Source organism: Lepus europaeus, chromosome 7, assembly GCF_033115175.1.
Source record: "Lepus europaeus isolate LE1 chromosome 7, mLepTim1.pri, whole genome shotgun sequence".
Lineage (NCBI taxonomy): Eukaryota > Metazoa > Chordata > Mammalia > Lagomorpha > Leporidae > Lepus > Lepus europaeus.
The window spans coordinates 132,165,851-132,192,541 of NC_084833.1; the positions used below are offsets into that span (position 1 = coordinate 132,165,851).

Here is a 26,691-nt window from a genome sequence, read left to right on the forward strand (position 1 = left end):
CTTTGAATCAGAAACACAATTTTTCGTTATTCTGTTTCTCTGGAGATTCCTGATTAATCCGTGGTGAATAAATTGCACTGATATATAAGAAAAGATATTTGAAGGCTGGTGCCGTGGCTCAGTAGGCTAATCCTCCACCTTGCGGCACCGGCACACCGGGTTCTAGTCCCAGTCGGGGCACCGATCCTGTCCCGGTTGCCCCTCTTCCAGGCCAGCTCTCTGCTGTGGCCAGGGAGTGCAGTGGAGGATGGCCCAAGTCCTTGGGCCCTGCACCCCATGGGAGACCAGAAGAAGCACCTGGCTCCTGCCATCGGATCAGCGCGGTGCACTGGTCGCAGCGCGCCTACCGCGGCGGCCATTGGAGGGTGAACCAACGGCAAAAAGGAAGACCTTTCTCTCTGTCTCCCTCTACTGTCCACTCTGCCTGTTAAAAAAAAAAGAAAAGATATTTGATAAAATTCCTAAACATTATGGATTAAAACCAATTAATACTGGGACCAACATTGTGGTACAGCTGGTTGAGGTACTACTTGTGACACTGGCAACCCAAATCGACAGTGGTTGAATCCAAACTGCTCTATTTCTGATACAGTTCCCTGCTAATATGCCTGGGAAGGAAACAGAAGATGGCTCAAGTACTTGGATACCCCCCAACCCAGGTGGGAGACCAGGTTAGAGTTCCAAGCTCCTGGCTGTGGCCAGGAACTGTCTCAGCCATTATAGCCATTTAGAGACTGAACCAGTGGATGGAGGATCTACTTTTCTCTGTCATTTTGCCTGTAAAATGAGTAAATATTTTAAAAAGATAAAATTAATACATATAAACCCGATATTTACTTAATATTTAATTTCCGTCAAATGATTTGCTGAAATAATGTTTATGGTTGCAGTCATTAGCTTCAAAGTCATAAGATGAGATTACTATTATTTACCATTGTTTCTGATACTCACAATGAACATATTTAGAAAAGGAAACTTGTGCTATAAAAGTTGTAAATGTTTCAAAACTGATTTTTGATCTAGAAAAATACTTTAAATCATACTTTGTTAAGATTTTTAGGAACAAAATAAGCACTCAAAAATGGCCATCATACATAAAGGGTAGAAATAGTAATTAGATATAAATATTTTTAGCACACAATGTAGAATTTGGGGAGTGAACTGGCAGGTGGAAGATCTCTCTCTCTATCTCTGCCTCTCCTTCTCTGTGTAACTCTTTCAAATAAATACATAAATATAAATATGTATAAAAAACAACAGAGGAGGGGCTGGCATTGTGGCAGAGCTGATTAAGTTGCCACTCACAACTCTGGCATTCCATGAGGGATGATTTGATTCCCAGGTTCTCCAGTTCTGATCCAGCTGTTAATATACCTGGGAAATCCACAAAAGATGACCCAAATACTTGGGTCCCTGAATCCATGTGGGAGAACTGGATGGAGTCTCAGGAAAGTTTTTTTGGCCTGGCACAACCCTAAGTAGTGTGGCCATTTGAGAAGGGAATCAGTAGATGGCACAACTCTCTCTGCCTCTCCAACTCCATCCCCTTCCTTCTCCCTCTCCCTGTAACTCCTTACCAAAGTACTGTGAGATTTGTTCTCAAACAGGGTTTTGGATGTTGTGTGTGTGTCTGTGCTGTGGGTGTAGGTACAAACTGTTGAAATCTATACTTAGTATAGAATTGGACTTCTGTATATGAAGTTAATTAAAAGTTAATCTTAATGAAGAATGGGATAGCAGAGGGAGTAGGAGAAGAAATGGGAGTAGGTGTGGGAGGTGGGCACCAGAGGAAGAAACACTAAATTTGAACCTGTAAAGTTTTCATTCATTAAGTAAAAGCTTTAAAAAAATTTTAAAAACTCCTAAAAAAAGAAAAGCTAGAAGACAGTGAACTACAAAATAATGATCTTTCAGCTTTTACAGAAGCTCAGCTGAAACCTTGTATTGGTTTAAATATAATGCTTCATCAATTTCTTACAGGAAAGGGAATACACTTTGAAAAATAAGCCAAAAACTTAAATACAAGTGCAGGGAAATATATTTTTGATGCAGAAAGGGATCGTAGTGCTTCAACCCCACAAAAGAGATTTTAATGTGATTTCGTCATGGTGGTTTTATTATTATTATTATTAATTCTTTATTTAAACTTGTAATTGAAGAGGAAATCCTGTCATTTTGTGTTGTGGTTGGGAGTCTAAAGTAGAAACTCATTTGCTGGCATCACTGCTTTTTTGTATTTTACAATAAACTGTACCCCCACGCACCGAACTCCTGATGTTTTTATCTAACACAAAAACTTTGCAGTCGTGGAGGAAAAAAAAACTAGTCTCATCTTCTAACACCTTCAACATCTCACCCAAAAATAGCATTGATTTTGGACATCTGATGGCCAATTTAAGAAAGAATTGACCATCACACTTAGTTGAATTAGTAGTGACTTGAGTTAGTAAATTACCTAATATTAAGCCCACAGAGCTCCCATCTGCTGATTCACTACCCAGGATGGCTAGGACTGGGCTACAACAAAGCTAGCAGCCAGAAACGTATTTCTGAGTCTTCCATGTAAGTACTTGAGTCATCTCCTGTTGCTTCCCACAGTGCCCATTGCCACCAAGAAGCTAGAATCTGGAGAGGAGAAGGACATGTCCCCAGGTGCTCCAATATGAGATGTGGCCATGGCAAGTGGCTCTGAAACCAATAAGCCAAACATTCCTGATGTGAGAGTAGCTTTGTTAATATTAATCTTTTATTTGTTCTTTAGTCCACTTATTCACTACATTTGTTTTGTGTAATATGTCCTAAGCAGTACTCGAGGTAATAGCAATACAGCACCAGGTAAGATTTTCCATTTGTAAATTTTGGGATTTGCACTCAAGCAGACATCACCAACTATTGGTTTGTTGAATTCATGTTGGAGGTTATTGGTGATGATGGATGTTATGTGTAGAGTGTGTAGTAAGAGAAATCACTGTGGTCTCTATGGTCACGAAGGGCTTCCTGAAAAATCTTTGAGTAGAGATGTGATGTGTGATCAGGACAGGTTGAAGTGATTGCCTGTCAGGACTTGCATCTACCCCAAAAGGCCAGATTTGAGGAGAAACTTTTGCAAATTTGTTTTATTTAGTAAACTGAGAGAGATGACACTTCACTCTTCTACCCAAGACATAATCAAATATGAGAATAAAAGGCTTTCTGCATGTGGATGTGCCTTGGTAGCATTCAACTACATGGAAACACAAGACCCCAGAAGCCACATATTTCAGCATTTGACTAGCATAAACTGTTTAGAATATACAAATCCACAAAAGAAAAAGCAGAAAAGGAATTGTCAGGTGATGGAGTAGGAAGTATGCCAGGGGGACTATATTGAGTTTCTTTGCAGGGTGATGAAAAAGCACTGGGATCAGATAACGATGAGAGTTGCAAAGCTCTTTATTAAAATAAAGTTGAAGAGAAAAAGTTCATATATTCATTGCGGTTGTCTGTTGTGTGTTTTATAACCACGCTCTATGATTACACTGTGCTCATTAAGTTACAGTGTGCTCAAAAACAATCCTGATGTCTCACATAAAAAGATCCCAGGACAGTAGTTTCCTCCGTATGGGGGTTCACAAAGACATTTCATGGGGGACAAAGGCACAAAAAGGGGTTCAGAGGAGAAGTAAAGTGGGTTGGATCACTACAATGTATGAGGGAACCTATGTCAGCGTCATAGAAACTCACTGTTCCATGGTCACAATCCAGAAACACCCCAACGCTACTCAGGGGCATTTTCACATAGTGAGTTAAGGGTGGAACACTGGTGGAAAGGACGTAATGGTTGTTACTCTTCAGGGAGGCCAGGAGAAATGCTTCTTCGAGATTAAGAATGTCACTGGTATCACTTGTGCTGGAATCATAGCAGACTCCCAAAATCCAATTGGAAGAGGATGACACATCCACCTCCCAGTAATGCTTGCCAGAGGTGAAGGTCTGAGCACCCCACACAGCAAAGCTCTCTGCTCTCTGGGAATGGCTGGGGACACCGCGATGTTCTTCTCCAACTATTGCACTTCTGAGGTCCTCAGAGAGCCTTAAGTAGTTGCGGGCCACTTCCTTCTTCAGACCATGATCCACTGCAGAAAGAGGAAAAAAACTGATCAATGAATGTTGTTTCTATGGCCTGAATACAAATGTTTTCTGCCCATGGAATCACTTCCCTTGACTTTACAAGGAAAACTAACAGGAGAGAGGAAGCACAGTGAATTGAGATTTGCTCAACTGAGAAACTGGAGGGTTCAAGTGGCTTTACAGAAAAAAAATCAAATAGCAGAAAAATAAGAAAAAGAACTTGGACATATCACACACTGTGTGAAGTAGGGTTTTGGTTGGTGTGGAGTGTTAATGGTTTCAATAGTTTTGAATATACATGTTAATATTTCTTTGAAAAGAGAGACACAGAGACAGAGAAGTGTTCCATCTGCTGGTTCACTCTCCAAATACCCACAACCAGGGCTTGGCCAGGCCTGAGCCAGGAGCCAGGAGCCAGGAGCCAGGAGCCAATCGTGGTCTGCCACATGGGTAGCAGGGATCCATATATTAGGGAAAACATCTGCTGCCTCCCAAGGTGTGCATTAGCAGGAAGCTGGATGGAAGCTGGGATGGGACTGAATCCCAGGCACTTTGCTACGGGGTACAGGTGCCCAAGATTCTTACTGCTGTGCCAAATGCCTACCACTGGATAGCATGTATTGAGAGCAACCTACAACTTGTACTTTCTTGGCTAGAAAGCTGTTTTTTGAGTTTTGTGTTTAATTCCATTAGTAAATAACCCTGTTTGAAATATGATACTTATTAATTGGGAAATAAGCTATACATCTGAATATTTCAACATAAAACACATGTCCCAATAAGTAATATCTCTAAAGAATGTCCCGACTTCAGCTTATCTGTTCCCAATCTGGGTTTCAAACCTCTGCTGTCTGAACTATTGTCTAGTGCAGGCCTAACATCATTGCACTGCGTTCACAGATCTCTCGCCATTTAATTGTTTTCAGAATCAGGAGATAGCATTGGAATGGGTCTGCTTTTGACAATTTCTCATTTTTGGGGTTGGTCAAATCTTTCTGAGTTTATCAATGATAATAGCTACTTTAGCAGTATGTGATAAATATACTTGGCATATAGGACAAATTAAAAAATCAAGTGCCATATTCAAACTTTAAGAAATGCAGTGAGATGGGGCCGGTGTTGTAGCATAGTGGTTCAGGCTGCTGCCTATGACACTGGCATCCCATAAGAGAGCCAGTTAGTTCATGTCCCAGCTGTTCCACTTCTGATCCAGATCCCTGATAATGGCCTGGGGAAGCAGCAGAAGATGACCCAAAAGTTTGAGCGTCTGCAGAAGATACTCCTGGCTCTTGGCTCCTGGCTTTGGCTGTGCTAGCCATGGTCATTGTGGCCATCTTGGGAGTGAAACAACAGATGAAAGAGCTCCCTTACTGTCTCTCCCTACAAAAATTGCAGTGAACACAGTCAACATACAGTCTTGACTGCCGTGCTAAGAATTGAGCATTGTATCCCTCCTTAATCAAATCACCTGAATATCTTCCCATACTCTGCTTATGTCAGCATGCTTATTTACAAAGTTCAGCTTTGATCACTGTAATGTAAATAAGCAAAGTGAGAAGACACAGTTTCAAAAAAAAACCTATAGGATTTTCAGGGAAGGTGAACGAGATAAAATGGGAAATGGCTCAGGCACAAAAGCAGTGAAGAAGAAGGAAATTAGGGCTGGAAGGATGGAGGCTGAAGCTCACCTTTGAAGTTGTATAGCATCTCTGTGAGTCCAGTGATGTGCCATAACGTCAGCTCTGGGTTAACTGGCTGGGGATTGAGTGTCTGTACCAGTTCTGCTCTGTAAAGAATCACACCAGGGACACTCCAGGTCAAAGGGCAATCACAGGGTCAAGACAACATTACCAGATGCAAGTCCAAAGTATTTCATCAGGGATTTTCCCATTATTGGCTAATAAGAATAAATTTTATTCACTTTCTTTGGAGAAATAAAATTAGTACTTTTATCTAAATTTCACATCAAAGCCATTTGCCTCTTTCTTCTCAGACATTATCCACCCTGTGGAATGACAGTCATTCCATTCCCGCCATACCCCTCACTTGACTTCAGGGAAAGCAGAGATCCTGGGTAGCTTACAGAGAGCAGGGCTTTTAGGCAGAATCTATGGGAATTCAGTCAACAGACATCCCCGACAGTACAGCCAATAGGATCTGCACTGAGCCAGGAGGCTGTGAGTTTTCTGCCAAGCAAGGGAATGGAATTCCAGACTGGCAGCCATGGTCCTGAGGGAGCTGAGGTGGCTGAGGCCCCCATCCAGCCTGCCACTGGGACAGGCTGAGAGGGCAGGACCTGCTCACTGCTGCTCCCAGGAGTGAATCCTCCCTCCTCCTCCCCTGCTGTGGGAATTCCTCTTTCCTGTGGCTTTTTTCCCTTTCCCTCTCTCAAGGGTGGGGCCTCCTCTGGGATTTCTCAGAATAATCTGTCCATAAAGGTTGGTTGGGGTAGTTCCAGAGGAAGGGGAGGAGAGAAGGTGAAACAAAGCCCAGAAAGTCAAATCATTGTTTTTGCATATGTGAATTCAGCCACATCTCATCTGGCACCAAAGAGTAGAAAACCTCAGGATCCCTTATCAAACAAAACAGGAAATAGTCAGGGAGATCCAAGTTAATCACTCAAAACAGAAGCATCTGCTACATCAACAACAGCACAACTTTCTTACACATTGGAGATTCTTACTGTAAACTTACCTTTCTAATACACTCCCCATATCCTGCAAGAAAAAAAATAAAAAAAAAATTAGTCATGAGAACTCTCTCCTCTGTGCTCTATAAAATTCTTGCTTAAGTATTTTTCAATAATGTATTTTCTTCTGATTCTCTGCAAAGAGGTATCAGAGTCTGTTAATAACAGACTAAGAGCTGATCCAAGAAGGACTTCCTCTGTGTGCATTAAGAAGATGGCATTCAGGACGCAGCTGTGCAGCAACGTAAAAAGTTCTAGGTTGCAGGGTCACTCGCCCCCACTCATATTCCAGAGAGAGGTCTGACCTCTACTGACATTTATTGCAAAGCGGGGAAACCTCTGAAAATCAGAGTGCACTGGCATTGATTACCAAAACTTGCTTAGGCAAAGGTCAAGGCCTCAATGTCTTCAGAAAATACTTTTTAGTTTGGGCACCACAGTGTTTATGGAGGCAGGAGTAGGGAATTTTTTTTTTTTTTTGGTCAAGGGCAATTGGATAGTGATGCCATCATACATAGACATTCCAAATTAACAGCTGAGAAATAAATATTCTGTAGATTTTTTAAATTTTCTGGGGTTGCCTCGGCAAGGCCAAAACAATTGGTTTCCCAGACCTTCTATAACACTCTGGACATTCAGCACCCCTGAAGGGCAATATAGATTGAAAATCAATTTAAAAATGTAACCATTTTGTGCTCACTGAGCTCCTGGATAATTTTTCCTACAGTAATTTTCTTGCTTACACTGCAGAGAATTTTATCGAGTGTGAATTATGACAGAGGAAAGCACGCAAATGATTATCAGATTATACAGAACCAAGTGATCGGGCAAAAATAAAGATGCAGGGCAACAGACCCGAATCCTGCCGCGGAATAAGTCGTGATATGTGCAGGTAATATTTTCAGGTTCTTATGACCTTGCCCAGGAAAGCACTTCTTTCCCTGAACAAGGGCTTTCCCGGCTCACCTGCAGTAACTCCAGGTCAGGCTTCCGGCATGCCTCAGCCAGCTCTCTGTACGTTTCTTTCACCTGGTGTTTCTGCTGGGTCATTCTCATCTCACTGTCCTTGAGCTGCTGGGAAATCTCCTGTGCTTCTCTGTGCAGGGCCTGCAGCTGCAGTTGCTCCTCCTCGTAGAGAAGTATATGCAACTTCTGGTACTGAACTTTTATCATCAACTCCTTTATGGACACATATTCCTGTGGAGATATTGGGTTAAAGATTACATATCCTGATGCTGAAGAGAAAATTGGTACTGGCAATATTATTTCTCCATTTGCCTGAGACGCTGACATCCCTAGGAATGCCTCATCAAGTTCCTGCTGTTCCAGTTCCCATGCATCTACTTGCTAACGTGCCTGGGATGGAAGCATTGGAGGACCCAAGTGCTTGGGCATTACCATCCATATGGGAGACCCTGATGAAGTTTCAGCCTCCCATCCTCATTCTGTGCCAGCCACTATAATTTAGGGAATGAATTAGCACATGGATGCTCCCCTCACCCTATCTTTCAACTAAATAAAATTTTCAAAATGTACTTCTCTTCTCCAGACTTTCTGCCTCACCCATGCAAAACCTCTTGAGTACATGCAAGTTTTTTCTGTGCGTGCCTCCTGTAGGTTCTTAGCCTTTTTCTCTGCTTAAATCAAGACTCACCAAAGGATCTCAGGTGTCCCCACTCTTCTCTTTCTCCCTCCTTTTCTGAAGCTTCTTCAGGATTTTGACCCCATCAACTATTTTGACTGTAGTAGTAACCTTCTTAACTTTGTTCTGTTCCTTTGCCTGATTCTTCTAAATAATTAAACATATTTAGGTGCATTCCCCATCATGCAAAGTAGTGTAGAAAGACTTCATTTCCTTCATAGATATGATTCTACTTCTCACTGCTTCTTCATAGCCATACTTAGTGCTGTCTTTAGTGCTGGAGAAGGTTTATGTAAACCTTCAGGGTTGGACTTGGAGTATCTGTGATGATCTATCTCCACTACGCCCTGGTATACTTCTCACTACGTGTCTTGGCTGGCACAGTATTTGTGATTACTGAGTTATCCTTTGAAACCACCACTTCTTCTGGGAGGAAATCACGAACTCTTCATGGTAAGCAGAATTTGCTAAAGCAGTATGGTGATTGTAAAGCATTATAGTAACTGAAGAACATCTTTTTCATTCTTACCTTGAATGAATGTGCCTTTTTAATTTCCTGCATCACATTGTTTTTCAATTCCTGGAAACGTTCCCATAAAGTATTCATTTCCTTTAAAAGTTTTTCCTGCAGAATAATTATGAGATTTAGCAACATGGACTGTATTCTTACATATTTCCCTCCCTTACTTATTGGAAATGGCAGTGTTACTTATTGGAAATGGCAGTTAAGAGACCAGTATTGAGCCTACTAATGTTTTTTTCTTCTGTTCTCTTTTTCTGATAATAGTAAATTTGAATAAAGTAGAGTGGTCACATCTTCCCAAGTTCACCTAATTTGAGTTTTAGCTTTGGGATATTAAAGGTGGTAGAAAATTACAACAAGGCTGTCTTAGTGTAGCGAGCTCATTGGCCACCTGCTAGACCAGTATTCCATGTGGGCACCAGGTCATGTCCTGGCTCCTCCACTTCTGCTCCATCTCCCTTCTGACGGCCTGTGAAAGCAATGGAAGATGACTCAAGTGCTTGGACATCTGACACCCTCATGAAAGACCCAAAAGAGGATCCTGAGTCCCAGCTTCAGCCTGGCCCACCCTCGAAATGAGGACATTTGGGTTAAAAACCTCAAAATGGATGCTAATTCTCTCTCTCTCTCTCTCTCTCTGTGTGTGTGTGTGTGTGTACATCTGCCCTTGAAATAAGTAAATAAATCTTAAAAATAAAAGAAGAAATTATGATAGAGATTTTGAATGAAGTCAATAAAATCTACTGCCTTAGAAACAGTGTTTATGCCACTTGGCTGTGAAGCAGTCACAGTTGCAGCCCAAGCCCAAGTTTCTGCTGCTGACCACTTGCACTGGACCTGCACCGACTGCACATGTGTGGACAGTGCTTCAAAGTGACTCCCCTTCAGGACAGCCCAACCCAATTGTGCCTATGTTGCCACATTGAGCACCACCATGGAAGGACACATTTACATCTTGGGATTCACGGGGAAAAATCACCACCCTCACACTCCCCATTCTCATACATTTCCACTCCATTTCCATAAATCCCCATCTTTCTGTCTAGTTTAGGATCCCAGAGAATCCACATGGCTCTGGAGGCATTACTCACCCGGGACTCCTCAGCAGCACATTCCACCATGGTGTGGCCATGTGTCTCGGGCTGTGGGCATTCAGAGAGAGGCTCACAGTCTAGACTCTTGTCAGCATCATTGAGGATCCCTTCTGCTTCCATCTGTGCCACAGGGTACTGCTCCTGCAACCTGCTGACCTGGTTCAATTGGTACTGTCTGGAAGCAGCAGCCAGCTTCTTGAGCACATCATTGGTTTTGAAGTTGGTCTTCTCTGACATCTCCTTACACATGGGGCAGCACATGGGAGTCTCAGCTTCCTCCCAGCTCAGACAAAGACAAGATCTACAGAAGTTGTGCCCACAGTCTAGGGTGACTGGGTCTAGGAAGAAGTTCACGCAAATTGGGCATGTGAGTTCCCGCTGGAAGACTTGCAACGTGGCTGGATCCATGACTCTAGTAAGATCCTTTAAGAAACAGAAACCAATAAAGTTGTTCTACCCCGATGAGAGAAAGCAAAGCTCTGCATACAGTTTCTCCCCCTACTTGCCCCCATAGAAAAATAGACACCATGAATGGAGATGTCCTGGGTCTACAATCTGACAGAACTAAGAAAGGAATACATGTATTATGGTTGTTTAAAGTAAGAACCTGGGTTGGTACTTGGCACAACAAGTTAAAACCCTGGCCTGCAAGGTCTGCAGATGTCTGGCAGTTTGAGTCCTGGCTGCTCTACTTCAGAACCAGCTCCCTGCTGATTTACCTGGGAAGGGAGCAGAGGATGACCCGTGTCCCTGGGCCATTGCCCCCACCCACAAGGAGTCCCAGAAAAAGGTCCTGGCTCCTGGCTTCTGATTGGGTAAGCTCTGGCCATTGGGACCTTTAGGAGAGTGAAACAGAGAATCAAAGACACTCATTCTCTCCCTGTCTCTACCTCTTTATAAAACTATTTCTTTCAAATAATTAAAAAAGAAACCCTTCAACTAAATAATGAAAAAGTATGTAACAAATTTCTTTGGAGAAATTTAAGATTATGCAAAAAAAACATGAGATGATTCCAAGGTTTATTTTCATTAGCTCATTGGCTTAGAAACAACACAAGATCAGTATTTCTTTCTGAATCTCTCTTCTGCCTCCTCCTCCTACTCCCCCCCTCCTTCATCTTCTCCTCCTTCTCCCTGCCTCTCTCTCTCTCTCTCTCTCTCTCTCTCTCTCTTTCCCCCTTTCCTCTCTGCTAGTCATTGGCTTTAATGGTCACAAAACCACGGGGCTCCATACTAAAATTCTATATCCGCTGTCTTCCAACTCACAGAGGGACTTTTCTGAAGAAATCAATTAAGAGATTAGGATTAATCTAAGGTCATTTGATTTAACCTGTGTTAAGCTGAATGCTCGACTTCTAAAACATTAAGCAGGTGGGTTTCTTTTTTAACTTTAACCCAAGGCCTTTTCTTCAAGTAATAAAATGCAAAAATCATATTCAGTTTGAGAAAATATGATTGTCCCAGAGTCAGTTCATGTCGTCAGAGAGATTGTCACATTCTGGAAATGTGAACAGTCAACTACAGCAATGGGCAGCAATTGCCCTATTGTGTTTTCAATATTTATTTACTTATTTGATGGTTAGAGTCACACAGAGAAGAAACAAAGGCAGAGAGAGAGGGGGAGAGAGAGAGGGGAGAGAGAGAGGTCTTCCATCCACTGTTTCACTCCCCAATTGGTTACAACGGCTGGAGCTGTGTCAATCGAAGCCAGGAGCCAGGAGTTTCTTCTGGCCTCCCATGTGGCTACAAGGGCCCAAGGACTTGGACAATCATCTACTGCTTTCCCAGGCCACAGTAGAGAGCTGGATCAAAAGTGGAGCAGCCAGGACTATATCCAGCACCATTATAGGATGTCGCCACTGCAGGCGGCGGCTTTACCTGCTATGCCACAGTGCTGGCCTCTGCCCAATTGTCCTTTAAATCAAGCCCCCAAAATGATAATGAACACTGGATTTCCTTCCAATTCTAGAATACCCATAGATGCAGATAATGAGGCATGGATGATTCATCCTTATTTTCCCAAAGAGACAGATGTCATATCTTGGGAGCACTTTTCTGTTGGTTGGCTCTACTTTGAATATTTTCCACAATTAGTCTACAAAGCAAGGTAGCACACTCTTAAATAATGGTTTTCAAATTATTTCAACACATTTAGGAATATTTTGATTTGTATAAAGGCTACTATTCACTTCTCAGTGACCACAGGAAATTGGTTCCGCCAGACCTGGGCAGATAGCAAAATTCACAGATGCTCAATCCCTTATATAAATGGTATGGTGTGGAACTTGCTGTGGCTTAGCAGGTAAAGCTGCCACCCGCAGTACTGGCAAGCACATATAGGTGTCGTTTGAGTCCCGGCTTCTCCACTTCTGATACAGCTCCCTGCCTGTGCATGTTATAGAAGGCAGCCCAAGTCCTTAGGCCCCATAGGAGACGTGCAGGAAACTCCTGGCTCCTGGCTTCAGATTGGCCCAGCACCAGCCATTGTGGCCACTGGGGAGTGAACCAGCAGATGGAAGAAATCTCTCTCTCTCTGACTTGTACTTGTGTAAAAATTAAAAACAGAAATCTTTAACAACTTACAATCTAGTAACGCATAAAGACATGGAATACAAAGTCAAATAATTTATCACACAAATCAATATAAACGAATGTTCTAATCATGGATACTTTCCTTACTGATATATTTTCAGATGAGTAGGAAAGCCACAGCGTAGCTTTGAGAAAAACATCTGTAACCTGATCATTAAGCTTATAGTATTTTTGTAAAAGAAATTGAACATGAAAACCCATCCTCTAAATTTGATACTCACAGTGTGTGGTTGAGAAGTCTCACCTTTGGAAGTGCAGATGTGGTTGGTCTTTCAGCTCTCCAATGCACAGCTGCTTCTAGTTCAAGATCCTCTCTTCTGGTCTAATCTACTCTGGGTGTGTCCCCTTTAATAGGATTTCACCTGACCCACCCACCAAACACACTCACTGAGAGAACCTCGGTCTTCAGAACTCATTGGATTTGCATGATGAGGTTACAGGGAAGGTGGGAAAGTGATTCATTGGATTAGCACGGTACAGAAAACAGTACCCAAGGGCTAAGAGACAAGCAAAATGTCGACTGGGTTTGGGAGATGTGGGGAAGTTGACCAGATGCAAATGGTTCCTCAAGAAGTATTCACTGAGGGCTGAGAGCGCCAGGCTTTGGAACAAGCTGACACTGGCAGAACATGAGAGGGTGGTGGGAGAATGGCAGAAGTCTCTGTGGCTCTCCTCTGTCTCAGAGGAACCACCTCTTCCATGCTGCCACTCCCCTTGCAAGACTTTGGTCCTGTTGTAGATTACATCACAAACCTCCTGCACCCATAGTTAGGCGCTTTCAGATGCTGCTCCCTGGGTTGTTCCAATTCTGTGAATGTCTGCCATTATTTTTTTTTCCCCAAAGTGCCCCCAGATCTCTGCTCCATGGTCACAGATGTTTCCTTAAATGGTTAACTTAGGTCTTCTGCATAGTGTGTTAGGTCACTACTGCTCACAATGCTGGCCTTCCATGTGGGAGCTCTGGTTTAGTCCCAGCTGCTCCACTACCAATCCAGCTCCCTATTTTCATGCCTGAGGAAGCAGTGGCAAATAGCCCAAGAGCGTGACCGTCTGCCTCCCACTGGGAGATCTAGTATAAGCTCTGGCTCCTTCCCTGCTCAGACTAAACTATTAGTAATCACCCAGGATACACCATGATATTTCTGTAGAAAATCATTTTACACATTCCACAACAGGATTTTCTAAAGGCTTCCTTGCCAGAATGTCAGCATTTAATGCATATGGCATCAGAAAAATAACAGAGAATTATTAATTTATAAGATACACAATTACAAAAGGCAAAAATTTTATAATTAATTTTAATTTTTTCTCCTTTTTTTGACATATAGAGTTAGACAGTGAGGGAGAGAGAGACAGAGAGAAAGGTCTTCCTTCCATTGTTTTTCACCCCCTAAATGGCCACCATGGCCAGAGCCAGGAGTCAGGTGCTTCCTCCTGGTCTCCCACATGGGTGCTGGGCGCCCAATAACTTGGGCCATCTTCAACTGCCTTCCCAGGCCAAAGCAGAGGGCTGGACTGGAAGAGGAGCAACTGGGATTAGAACCCATTGCCCACAGGGGATGCTGGCGCTGCAGGCAGAGGATTAACCAAGTGAGCCATGGCCCCGGCCCCTGTAATTATTTCTTAGACACATGGACCTGACCTGAGAGCAATATAGGACTGCTTATCGGTGAGTTATAAAATAAAAATTCCTCTATTTTCACGGTTTAAGGTAAAAAACTTGAATCCCTTTCTTTGGACCCAGTCCTCACCTGACGATTGGAATTGGTCCTCTGCAACTTCCAGGGATGGATGCTGGGTATGGTAGGTGTTCTGAGTTCCCGGGGCTCTGAAGGATCAGGAGGTTTCCACAGTCCAGTCAACACCAAGTCTCAGAGCTGAAGAAACCTTGACTGGGTGAGGTCTTTATATGAAGAGGAGCAAGCCTCGCCCTGATGTGATTATTGAGGCACTCAGGCCTGGGGGGAGGGGCACTGTGTCCCATCATCCTTTGGGTAAACTCCTTTCCAGGGTATTTGGTTAACAGCAATTGGATCAATCTCAAATTGCAAAAGTGCTCTTGATTGAAATGCTTAATTATTTGAGAGTTGATATTTGTAAATATTTGAAATCCAGATATCCTCTTATTATACCCACCAAGAGGTTATTATGTCCAAAAGCCTATGTTAATAGAAAGGCAAATTATATTTTGACACTCACAAATCAATACAAGGAAGTTATGAATAGGGTTGGACATATCAATAAATATCAAGGAAAGAACATCTGGAGATATAACACTGAAGAAGCTCCTGGGTCAGCCTGAACAGCCCAAACTGTCCAGCAGTTTGTAGAGTGACATAGCTGATGGGAGATCTCTTTCTCACTGTCTCTCCCCCTCATCCACCAGTGAAGGCTATTTATATATAATAAATTATAAATGATAACTAACTACTCGTGTAAAAGCATTTTAATAAGACATACATTTTTTCTTAGAGTTCCCAAAATTGCTAGTAGTTATGTAGTTTAAATGAAAGGATTTCATTGTTATGTGAAAGAAATCCATATGGGGCTGGTGCTGTGGTGCAGTGAGTTACCACCCTAGCCTGAGGCGCTGGCATCCCATATGGGTTCCAGTTCAAGACCCAGCTGCTCCACTTCCAACCCATCTCTCTGCTATGGCCTGGGAAAGCAGTAGAAGATGGCCCAAGTCCTTGGTCCTCTGCACCCATGTGGGAGACCTGGAGGAAACTCCTGGCTCCTGGCTGAGGATTGGTGCATCTCTGACCATTGCAGCCAATCGGGGAGTGAACTATCTGATGGAATTCCTCTCTCCCTGTCTCAGTTTCTCTCTCTCTCTCTCTCTCTCTCTCTCTCTCCCTCTCTGTCTCTCTGTCTCTCTCTCTCTGCCTCTCCTCTCTCTGTGTAACTCTGACTTACAAATAATTAAACAGATCTTAAAACAAAGAAAACTCTAAAATGCCACTCATTTGGTAATTTCAGTTTCATGAACCTGTGGATGAAAGGATTATGAGAATCAGAGAGGCCCATTTGTCTCGTGAGTGATGATTGATGGATTATGTACATATGAATTGTATAAAGTTAAGCCAGATGCAGAAAGGACCATGGAGCACAAGTGGAAGGTGAAGATCTTATCTAAAGTGACACCAAAATAGAAATGGGACTTGAAATGACAGTGATTATCAGAAATTAAATGGAAACTTTTTTTGTTTTTTTCCAAGATTTTATTCCTTTAATTAAAGTCAGAGAAACAGAGTGAAAGAAAAATAGAGACAAAGAGAGAGAGAGAGAGAGAGAGAGAGAGAGAGAGAGAGTTCACTCCACAAATAGTGGCAATAATTTGGCTAGTCCAAGCCAGGAAGGAACCAGAGCTTATTCCAGGTCTCCAGTGAGAGGCAGAGGGCCCAGCTCTTGAGCCATTTGCCACTGCTTTCTCAGGAATGAAAGTAGGCAGCTGGGCGGGAATTGGTGCCGCTGGGATGGAAACCAGAGCTCCCACATGGAAGGCCAGCCTTGTGAGCAGTAGTGACCTAACACACTATGCAGAAGACCTAAGTTAACCATTTAAGGAAACATCTGAGACCATGGAGCAGAGGCCTGGGGGCCATGTTGGGGAAAAAAATAATGGCAGACATTCACAGAATTGGAACAACCCAGAGAGCAGCATCTGAAAGCGCCTAACTATGGGTGCAGGAGGTTTGTGATGTAATCTACAACAGGACCAAAGTCTTGCAAGGGGAGTGGCAGCATGGAAGAGGTGGTTCCTCTGAGGCAGAGGAGAGCCACAGAGACTGGCACTCTCAGCCCTCAGTGACAATTTCTTGGGGAACCATTTACATCAGGTCAGCTATTCCACATCTTCTCCCAAAGCCAGTCTATATTGTGCTTGCCTCTTAGCCCTTGGGTACTGTGTTCTGTGCCTTTTAAATCCAATGAATCTCTTTCCCACCTTCCCTGTAACCTCTTCATCAAAATCCAATGAGTTCTGAAGACAGAGGCTCTCTCAGTGAGAGGGTTTGGTGGGTGGGTCAGGTGAAATTCTATAAAAGGTGATGTACCCAGAGAAGTTTTGACCAGAACAGATGATGCTGCACTGCCTGTAGTTGTGCATTGGAGATCTCAAATGACTAATTCCATCTGCCCTTTCAAAGGTGAGACCATTCATAGCACACACCTGCATGTTCAATTTGTTTTACAAATATACGTTAAGTTTAGTGGCCAATTAACAGATGGTTCATCAAAGAAAACATGTGGCTTTTGTATTTATTTTAAATGATATCAGTATTGAAAATATCCATGACTAGAACATTCAGATATATTGATCTGTGTGATAAATTATCTGACTTTTAATTCCATGTCTTCATGCATTACTAGGTTTTAAGGTTTACGGATTTCTATTACCAAACACACAACTTACAAAGGAATGCATGCACAGTGTGCTATGCACATCGGAAGCTTCAGAATGTATGGCTTCTACCAAGCATAGAGAGAAGACTTTCAGAAAAATATATTGAGTGTGTTCTGCATATTTAGACATTTCTCTTGTCATTACATCCTTAACATTACTTTACAATGAGAGGATACAGGGGAATCCTATACCATTTATATAACGGATCGAGAATCTGTGAATTGTGGTATCTGCCAACGTCTTGTGGCAGCAATTTCCTGTGGTCACTGACAAATGAATAATAGTTTTTATGGAAATCAAAATAATCCTAAATGTGTCAAGATGATTTGAAAACCCTTATTTTAAGGATCTACTTCCTATCCCTGAAAAACCTTTGCTTTGTAGATTAAATATGTAAAATATTCAAAATAGAGCCCAGGAAGAGAAACGTGCTCCCCAGAAATGGCATCCACCACTTTTCACAGCAGAACTGATTCCTTTGGGGGTCATATAATAGTTTGTTGGAGGGGCTGTCTTGTTTCTTGTAGGATATTAACAGAATGCCTGATCTCTACACAGTAGGTGCCAGTAGTGACAACCAAATATATTTCCAAGCATCAACAAATGTCCTCTGGAGGGAAAGCTACTTCCAGTTGGAATTATTGAATTAAACAATTGGAGAACAAATACAGGTTCTTCAAATCTAGATGAACATACAGGGCAGTAACGCATAAGATCATTAGTAGGTTTACTTATGAAAACATAAGTGTGGGCCTGAGCCATGGCTCACTTGCTTAATCCTCCTCCTGCAGCACCAGCATCCCATATGGGTGCCGATTCTAGTCTCAGTAGCTCCTCTTCCTGTCCAGTTCTCTGCTGTGACCCGGGAAGGCAGTGGAGGATGGCCCAAGTGCTTGGGCCCCTGCACCGGCATGGGAGACCAGGAGGAATCACCTGGCTCCTGGCTTTGGATGGCATAGCTCTGGCCATAGTGGCCATTTGGAGGGTGAACCAACGGAAGGAAGACCTTTCTCTCTGTCTCTTTCTCTCACTGTCTAACTCTATCTGTTAAATAAAAAAAAAATAAGTGCACCAGCAAATTAGTATCATTGAGAAAGGAAACACAAACCAACCGGCATCTAATATGGATGCTGGTTCTAGTCCCAGATGCTCCACTTCTGATCCAGCTCCCTGCTGATATGCTAATTGGGGAGAGTAGCAGAAGATGGTCAAGTGCTTGGGCCCTTGCATCCATGTGGGAGTCCTGGAGAAGCTCCAGGCTCCTGGCTTCTGCTTATCCCAGACTTGGCCATGCACCATTTGGGAAGTGAACCCCTGGATGGAAGATTCTCTCTCTCTCTCTCTCTCTCTCCCTTCTTCCCTCCCTCCCTCCCTCATTCTTTCCCTCCCTCTTTTCCTCCCTCCCTCCCTCCCTTCCTCTCTGTGTCTGCCTGAAATGACACCTTAACAGACAAGAGGGACCCCATCTTGAGAAAGCAACCCCACTATGGATCTCAAGTCTGAAACTAAGTAAGGTCTAAAACTAAGACAATAACAACAGTACACTACATCCTGATTGGCAAAACCTAGAAATCTTCCACTGTCTTTCCAGGCCAAAGCAGAGCACTGGACTGAAAGAGGAGCAGTTGGGACTAGAACCGGGTGCCCACAGGGGATGCTGTTGCCGCAGGCAGAGGATTAACCAAGTGAGCCATGGCCCTGGCTCCTATAATTATTTCTTAGATACATGAACCTTACCTGAGAGCCATATAGGACTGCTTATCACTGAGTTATAAAATAAAAATTCCTCGATAGATGAACAAATATTTAAAACTGAAATCCTTATTCAAATATCACCACTCATATATATATATAGAAATAGAAATATATATAAATATATATATAAAACTACAAGCCGTATATATACACAATATATACAATATACATATACTATATATATTTTATATAAGTATGTATATAATTGTATATAAATATGTATTTAAATAAATATATATTTAAATAATTTAATTTAATTTAATTTAATAAAATAATTTAATTTAAATACACGATATATATACACAATATATATAAATATGTATATGAAACTGTAAGCAACCCAGCACTAGAATCCTCCTTAGTTTAAACAACTACAACGGGGGCTGTGCCATGGTGCAGTGAGGTAATCCTCCGCCTTTGGCACCAGCATCCAATATGGGTGCCAGTTCTAGTCCTGGCTGCTCCTCTTCCAACCCAGCTCTCTGCTACAGCCTCAAAAAGCAGTGCAAGATGGCCCAGGTGCTTGAGCCCCTGAACCTGCATGGGAGACTGGCAGGAGGCACCTGACCCTGCCTTTCATTTGGCATTTCTCCAGTCATTGCAGCCTTTTGAGGAGTGAGCCAATGGAGGGAAGACTTTTCTCTCTATCTCTCCCTTTTACTATCTCTAACTCTACCTCTCAAGTAAATAAATAAAATCTTTGAAAAAAATTAAAGCAACTACAACTGATATTCCACCCAGAATAATAGATGAAGGAAATTCATTATGTGCTCCAAATATAAAATAACAATTAATGTCTATGGAAATAATGACACTCAATAAAATGTTACAATTGTAAATAAATATATACAAACATTAAATGCACGGAAGGTCACCACGAGTAATGAAACTGAAATTTCTACAATTATTACAACAAGAAAAATTACAGGAATTTTAGGAACTAAAAAGAATTGTGGACTTAACAGATATCTACAAAACTTTCCATCCTACAATCACAGAATACATATTCTTCTCACTAGTGCATGGAACATTCTCTAGGATTGACTACATGCTAGTTCATAAAATAAGTCCAAAAGAATTTAAAAAATCAAAACCATACAATGCATCTTCTCATACTGAAATGAACTGAAGCTGGAATCAGCAGCTCAGAATACCTAGAATATACACAAACACATGGAAACTGAACAATATGCTCCTGAATGAACAGTGAGTCATTGAAATCAAAAGACAACAACATGGCTTATCAATATGAATACATTAATAAGCAAAACAGTAGTATATTTGGCACCTGAGATTGGGCCTTTAATAACAGGGATTCCCCAAAATTTATTAAAAAAAAAACAGCAACATAAGAGCTGGCTTCCCAGGGGTAGTAACCCTGTTCATCCTCCATCTCTGCACATCCTCGCCTATCCATGCTCTGGGCTGTAGCTGGGCACCCAGTCACAGCTAAGGGAAGGGGCTCCACTGTCAAAAGCACAGCTGCCCAGGGTGCCCTGTTGCAGCTGGGGGACAGGGCAGTTTCATGTGGCATGAGACCTGGATTGGAGGGTACATACTCCTCTGGCTCTACAGGCTGGGCCTTCCCACTGCTCCAGCAAGGGCCCGGGCTGGGTGCCCTGGTTTGTGCTTGCCTAAGGAAGGGGCAGGGACTGAGACAGCTGAGATGGGATCCAAAACCCCAGACCTTCCTCTCCCCTGTTTTGGGCCTGCTTGGGTGCTCACAGGGACTGAGCCACTCCCACAATGCTTGCCAGCAATGTGTAGTGACTCCCTGTCTGGGCGAATTTCATGAGGGAAGGAGGGAACTTGCCTAGGCAGCTCAGGGCTGGAGCCTGCCCCACCCTGCCAGAGAAAAAGCCACAGCTGCTCTGCTGCTTGTAGGCTTTTCATTCAAAACAGACAAACAGCAGGATTTGGACAGGTGTTTCCAATGGTAGCTTTCAGAAAAAGCATGGATTCGTTTCCTTTTGTGGTCTCTGTCTTTAAGGATGTGGTGTTAGTGCTAATAGAATTCAGAGAGATGAGATTTTCACAGAGGGCTAGCTTCTAAGTGTCCTAAATTGTCTATAATGTATTTTAAAGCCAATTTGCATATTTTTTAAGGTTAAAACTTTAAAAAAAAGCCATTTATTTCTAAAGATGGTTAAAGAGGTTCTGAAAATTTTGGCTTTTCTCCTGGGTTTTTGATTTTTGAATTGAGTGTGCTTTTTCTTTTTTGTTTTTATTAAACTTTTATTTAATGAATATAAATTTCCAAAGTACAGCTCATGGGTTACAATGGCTTCCCCCTCCCAAAACTTCCCTCCCACCCACAACCCTCCCCTTTCCCGTTCCCTCTCCCCTTCCAATCACATCATGATTCATTTTCAATTCTCTTTATATACAGAAGATCAGTTTAGTATAAATTAGGTAACGATTTCAACAGTTTGCCCCCATATAGCAACACAAAGTGAAAAAAAAAACAAAAAATACTGTTGGAGTACTAGTTATAGCATTAAATAACAGTGTACAGCACATTAAAGACAGAGATCCTACATAATATTTTTTTCAAAAATTAATTAATTTTCTATGCCATTTCCAATTTAACATCAGGTTTTTTTTTCATTTCCAAATATCTTTATATACAGAAGATCGATTCAGTATATAATTAGTAAAGATCTCATCAGTTTGTACCCACGCAGAAACACAAAGTGTAAAAATACTGTTTCAGTACTAGTTATAGCATCACTGCACATTAGACAACACATTAAGGACAGATCCCACATGGGATGTAAGTACACAGTGACTCCTGTTGCTGGCTTAACAATTTGACACTCCTGTTCATGGCGTCAGTAATCTCCCTAGGCTCTAGTCATGAGTTGCCAGGGCTATGGAAGCCTTTAGGGTTCGGTGACTTTGATCTTATTCTGATAGGGTCACAGTCAAAGTGGAAGTTCTCTCCTCCCTTCAGAGAAAGGTACCTCCTTCTTTGATGGCCCCGTTCTTTCCACTGGGATCTCACTCACAGAGATCTTTCATTTAGGTCTTCTTCTTTTTTTTTTCTTTTCCATGGTATCTTGGCTTTCCATGCCTACAATACTCTCATGGGCTCTTCAGCCAGATCCAAATGCCTTAAGGGCTGATTCTGAGGCCAGAGTGTTGCTTAGGACATCTGCCATTCTATGAGTCTGCTGTGTATCCCACTTCCCATGCTGGATCTTTCTCTCCCTTTTTGATTCTATCAGTTAGTATTCACAGACACTTGTCTTGTTTGTGTGATCCCTTTGACTCTTAGACCTATCCAAGCCATCGAATGTGAACTGAAATTGATCACTTGGACTAGTGAGATGGCATTGGTACATGCCACCTTGATGGGATTATATTGGAATCCCCTGGCACATTTCTAACTCCACCATTTGGGGCAAGTCCGATTGAGCATGTCCCAAATTGTACATCTCCTCCCTCTCTTTTTCCACTCTTAAATATAACAGGGGTCACTTTTCAGTTAACATTTAAACACCTAAGAATAATTGTGTGTTAATTACAGAGTTCAACCACTAGTACTAGAACAACAACAACAACAACAACAAATACTAAAAAGGATAAAGTATTACATTGTACATCTAGAGTCAGGACAAGAGCTGATCAGGTCATTGTTTCTTATAGTGTCCATTTCACTTCAACAGGTTTCCCCTTTGGTGCTCAGTTGTCACCGATCAGGGAAAACAAATGATATTTGTCTCTTTGGGACTGGCTTAATTCACTCAGCATGATGCTTTCCAGATCCCTCCATCTTGTTGCAAATGACTGGGTTTCATTGTTCCTTACTGCTGTATAGTATTCTATGGAGTACATGTCCCATAATTTCTTTATCCAGTCTACTGTTGATGGGCATTTGGGTTGGTTCCAGGTGTTAGCTATTGGTAATTGGGCTGCAATAAACATTAATGTGCAGATGGCTTTTTTATTAGCCAAATTAATTTCCTTTGGGTAAATTCCAAGGAGTGGGATGGCTGGGTTGTATGGTAGGGTTATGTTCAGGTTTCTGAGGAATCTCCAGACTGACTTCCATAGTGGCCTAACCAGTTTGCATTCCCACCAACAGTGGGTTAGTGTCCCTTTTTCACCACATCCTCTCCAGCATCTGTTGTTGGTAGATTTCTGGATGTGAGCCATTCTCACCGGGGTGAGGTGAAACATCGTTGTGGTTTTGATTTACATTTCTCTGATGGCTAGTGATCTTGAACATTTTTTTTTTTGCTGTAATCATAATCAGAATTTTATTTTTTTTAACTTTTATTTAATGAATATAAATTTCCAGTGTACAGCTTATGGATTACAATGGCTCCCCCCCCCCCCAAACTTCCCTCCCACCCGCAACCCTCCCCTCTCCCACTGCCTTTCCCCTTCCATTTGCATCAAGATTCATTTTCAATTCTCTTTATATACAGAAGATCAATTTAGAATAAAGATTTCAACAGTTTGCACCCACATAGAAACACAAAGTGAAACATACTGTTTGAGTACTAGTTATAGCATTAAATCACAATGTACAGCACATTAAGGACAGAGATCCCACATGAGGAGCAAGTACACAGTGGCTCCTGTTGTTGACCCAACAAATTGACACTCTAGTTAATGGCGCCAGTAACCATCCTAGGCTGTCGTCATGAGTTGCCAAGGCTATGGAAGCCTTCCAAGTTTGCCAACTCTGATCATATTTAGACAAGGTCATAAAGACAGAGTGAGGATAGTAACCAATGATCCTAAGAGTGGCATTTACCAGGTTTGAACAATTATACAGCATGAAGTGGGGAAGAGGACAATCAGTACACACAGGTTGGGAGTAGAGCCATTGGTGGTAGAGTAGAGGTTATGATTATGAAGGAATGAGGCCCAAGTGCACTAGACAGGTCCTAGAACAAAGGACAGAGTCATTATTAGAGGAGCTAAGAAAGGTGCTGTCTAAGCTACAAGTAATTTTTCTGATTGAGAGGCAAATACAACCTGATAGAAGGGGCTTGATAATAATCTGGTGGGCTTTAGGCCTTGTAAATTCAGAGGCCCAGGCCTATCTGTCTCTTCACATGGGGTATATCCTAAGGGAGGTGTGAACCTCCTAGGGGAAGGCACTCTGTTGACTTTCATTACTTGGCTGGCCTGGGAGGAGAGCTGGCCAGGTAAAGGCAGGGGGCATCTCTAACAAGAAATTTACAGTTCTGCCTGCAATGTTGCTGACCCTACTTGACCATCCCCTCAGCTGCAGTGGTCACTTTGGGAGTTGGGCTGAGTGAAGGGCTTTTCAGCTTAGAGCCAATAAGATCTGTGGCTCTGACCTGGGCATCCTTCGACTCCAGGGCAGGTCCATTTCCAGTGATCCAACTCTTGGCAGAGCTGCCAGGGCTCTTCATAAGCTGACTTCTGCTGAAGCCCAGGTTACCACATTGAAAGCCACTGCAGTGGACTGGCCTGTTGGGTCTCCTTGAGGGCAGATCACTGTACAGATCAGCCATTAATAGGCCTGCCACCCATTGCTTCTGATGCCGAGCTTTCCTTTCCTCCTGGTTTGTGTTAAAGCAGACCAGAGGATGCAAGTCAAGGGAGTGCCCGTTTCCCATCTCTAATCTTCGGTGGCCTGAACTACAAGTCTATAGTCACAGGCATGTTCTGTAGTAGTTTTTCTAAGGTAGACAATGCCCATGAGGAAAATTATATTCTCACTTTAAAACTTTCTTTCCCTTTGGTCTGAAAGGGAGGTTTTTTCTACTTACTGTATACTTTGCTGATGGCGAAGTGAATCTAGCTATGAGATTATTATTTAAGTTCTTATTTTGGCTATGCTATTATAGAAAAATGTTAGCCATCTCTTTTATAAGGTCTAAAGGTTAAATTGTGCATCCTACAGATTCCTTCATAATAGAATTAGTTTCCTACCTTGAAGAGAATAGAGAAATGAAAGAACAAGTTGGGCTTAGAATAGAGAAATGAGGGAGCAAGTCCTAGATCGCTTGCTGACAATAGCAATATCACATGAATACTTAGCAAACCGTTTCAACCATTAGATAACAACTTAAGAAAACATTTACCAGAAGGTCCAATGCCTTCTATAAATTTTAAGAATCATGTATTTGAAAACACCTCTTAAATATCTAACATGGTGTAGTTTGTTTAGCCAGTAAACTTAAGCACAACCATCTAAAATGTTTTTAGTTTCTTTCTACCAACAAGTCTAAAACATATGATACACAGATTCAGGTCCCACAAATTAAAATGTATCTTTGATTGATTTTAGCAGCTTAAATTTATGGACAATCTTATCTATAAGCCATTTAAAATAGAACTCTTAATAAAATTTCCCCATGTGGACATACAATATGTACACACATATAACATAGCATAATAGACCAATATAGCAATTTTAATACTAGCTTTTAAAATCTTTAACTCTTCTTGTAAATTGCCAATTGATTTGAATTGCTTTTTCTTTTTAGTAACCTCAGTTAACCATACTTTCTCTCAGTTGGTACTGTTAATACATTATTGGCTTCATCTGTTTACAGAGCCATCCCAAAGTACTGAATACAATAAAAGTGGCTGGAAAAAGTCCATAGGAACCTATAGGAGGACAGCTAAACACAGAACCAACAACGCTTTAGTTTTATGAGCAGCAGATCATATATAACTGTGGATGACAAAAGACTTTAAGTCGCCATGTTTAAAATTATAAACTCATCAGCCAACAAGAGGCACTTGCTTACTTCACAGTATTTTTGAAAGCACCTGTAGGATTTTACAAGTATTTAACCCTTTAGGCCTCTGGGGCTTTCTCATTAAGATAACTATCATGTCTAGTAACACAAGATCATTAGACTTTTTAATTCTCAAACATTTGTATTAATAGCATTTTCCATTATAGAAACTTAAAGTCTGGTACCACAACACATCTTGACAGTCCTTCTAATATAATCCAAATAGGTGTCTTTATACGATGAGAGACATAGGTCCTTCGATTTTTTCAGTTGGGCCCAAACTGGAAAAACCAAAGTCCAGGATTTACTGGAAATTTTAGAGTCCAGATTGTTTGAAACTTTGATTTTTTGAATGCCTGTCAAGAATGCCAAGAAGGCTCAAAATCCAAAATATCTGGTTAAAATAAGATTTCTTAAAATCATGACATAACATAGACCAAATTTGATCATTGTTACAAGGTGATGATTCAAATTTTTGAAAAAAGCACATATTTAAATAACCCATAGCTCTTAATAAAAATTCAGCTGTTTTTGAACAATTAGAATTTAACAGACATCAAGAGAACAGAATAGATTACTTTAACACATTGCTTTAACAGAGCATCAGAGTTTAATTCTATGTCAAAGAGAAATTGAGCTTCCTGTGATCTTTTGCTGTGAGGTTTCCTTCCTTTACCTTCTTTCATATTGGTGACCATGTTTCTGTGTTTCTGTGTGTAACACATCTTTAAGCATCTTTTGCAGGGCAGGACGAGTGGCAACAAATTCTTTCAGTTTCTGTTTGCTATGAAAAGTCTTAATTTCACCTTCATTCACAAATGAGAGCTTTGCAGGATATAGTATTCTGGGCTGGCAGTTTTTCTCTCTCAGTACCTGGGCTATGTCTCGCCATTCCCTTCTAGCTTGTAGAGTTTCTGATGAGAAGTCTGCTGTGAGTCTAATTGGAGATCCTCTAAGAGTGATCTGACGTTTCTCTCTTGCACCTTTTAGGATCTTTTCTTTATGTTTCACTGTGGTGAGTTTGATTACAACATGTCGTGGTGAGGATCTCTTTTGGTCATGTTTATTAGGGGTTCTATAAGCTTCCTGTACTAAGATGCCTCTGTCCTTCTCCAAACCTGGGAAATTTTCTGCTAGTATCTCACTGAAA

General features: G+C 41.8%; 1 protein-coding gene across 1 annotated transcript; it reads right to left on the reverse strand.

Annotated features, from left to right (window-relative positions):
- Positions 1-3,621: 3,621 nt before the first annotated feature.
- On the reverse strand, positions 3,622-10,466 carry LOC133764049 (tripartite motif-containing protein 64-like). Its single transcript, XM_062197684.1, has 6 exons — positions 10,056-10,466; positions 8,971-9,066; positions 7,766-7,996; positions 6,805-6,827; positions 5,799-5,896; positions 3,622-4,115 (listed from the first exon to the last, which is right to left on the reverse strand). Exons 1-6 carry the CDS (start codon positions 10,464-10,466, stop codon positions 3,622-3,624), a joined length of 1,353 nt encoding a protein of 450 aa, XP_062053668.1.
- Between the last annotated feature and the right edge of the window lie 16,225 nt (positions 10,467-26,691).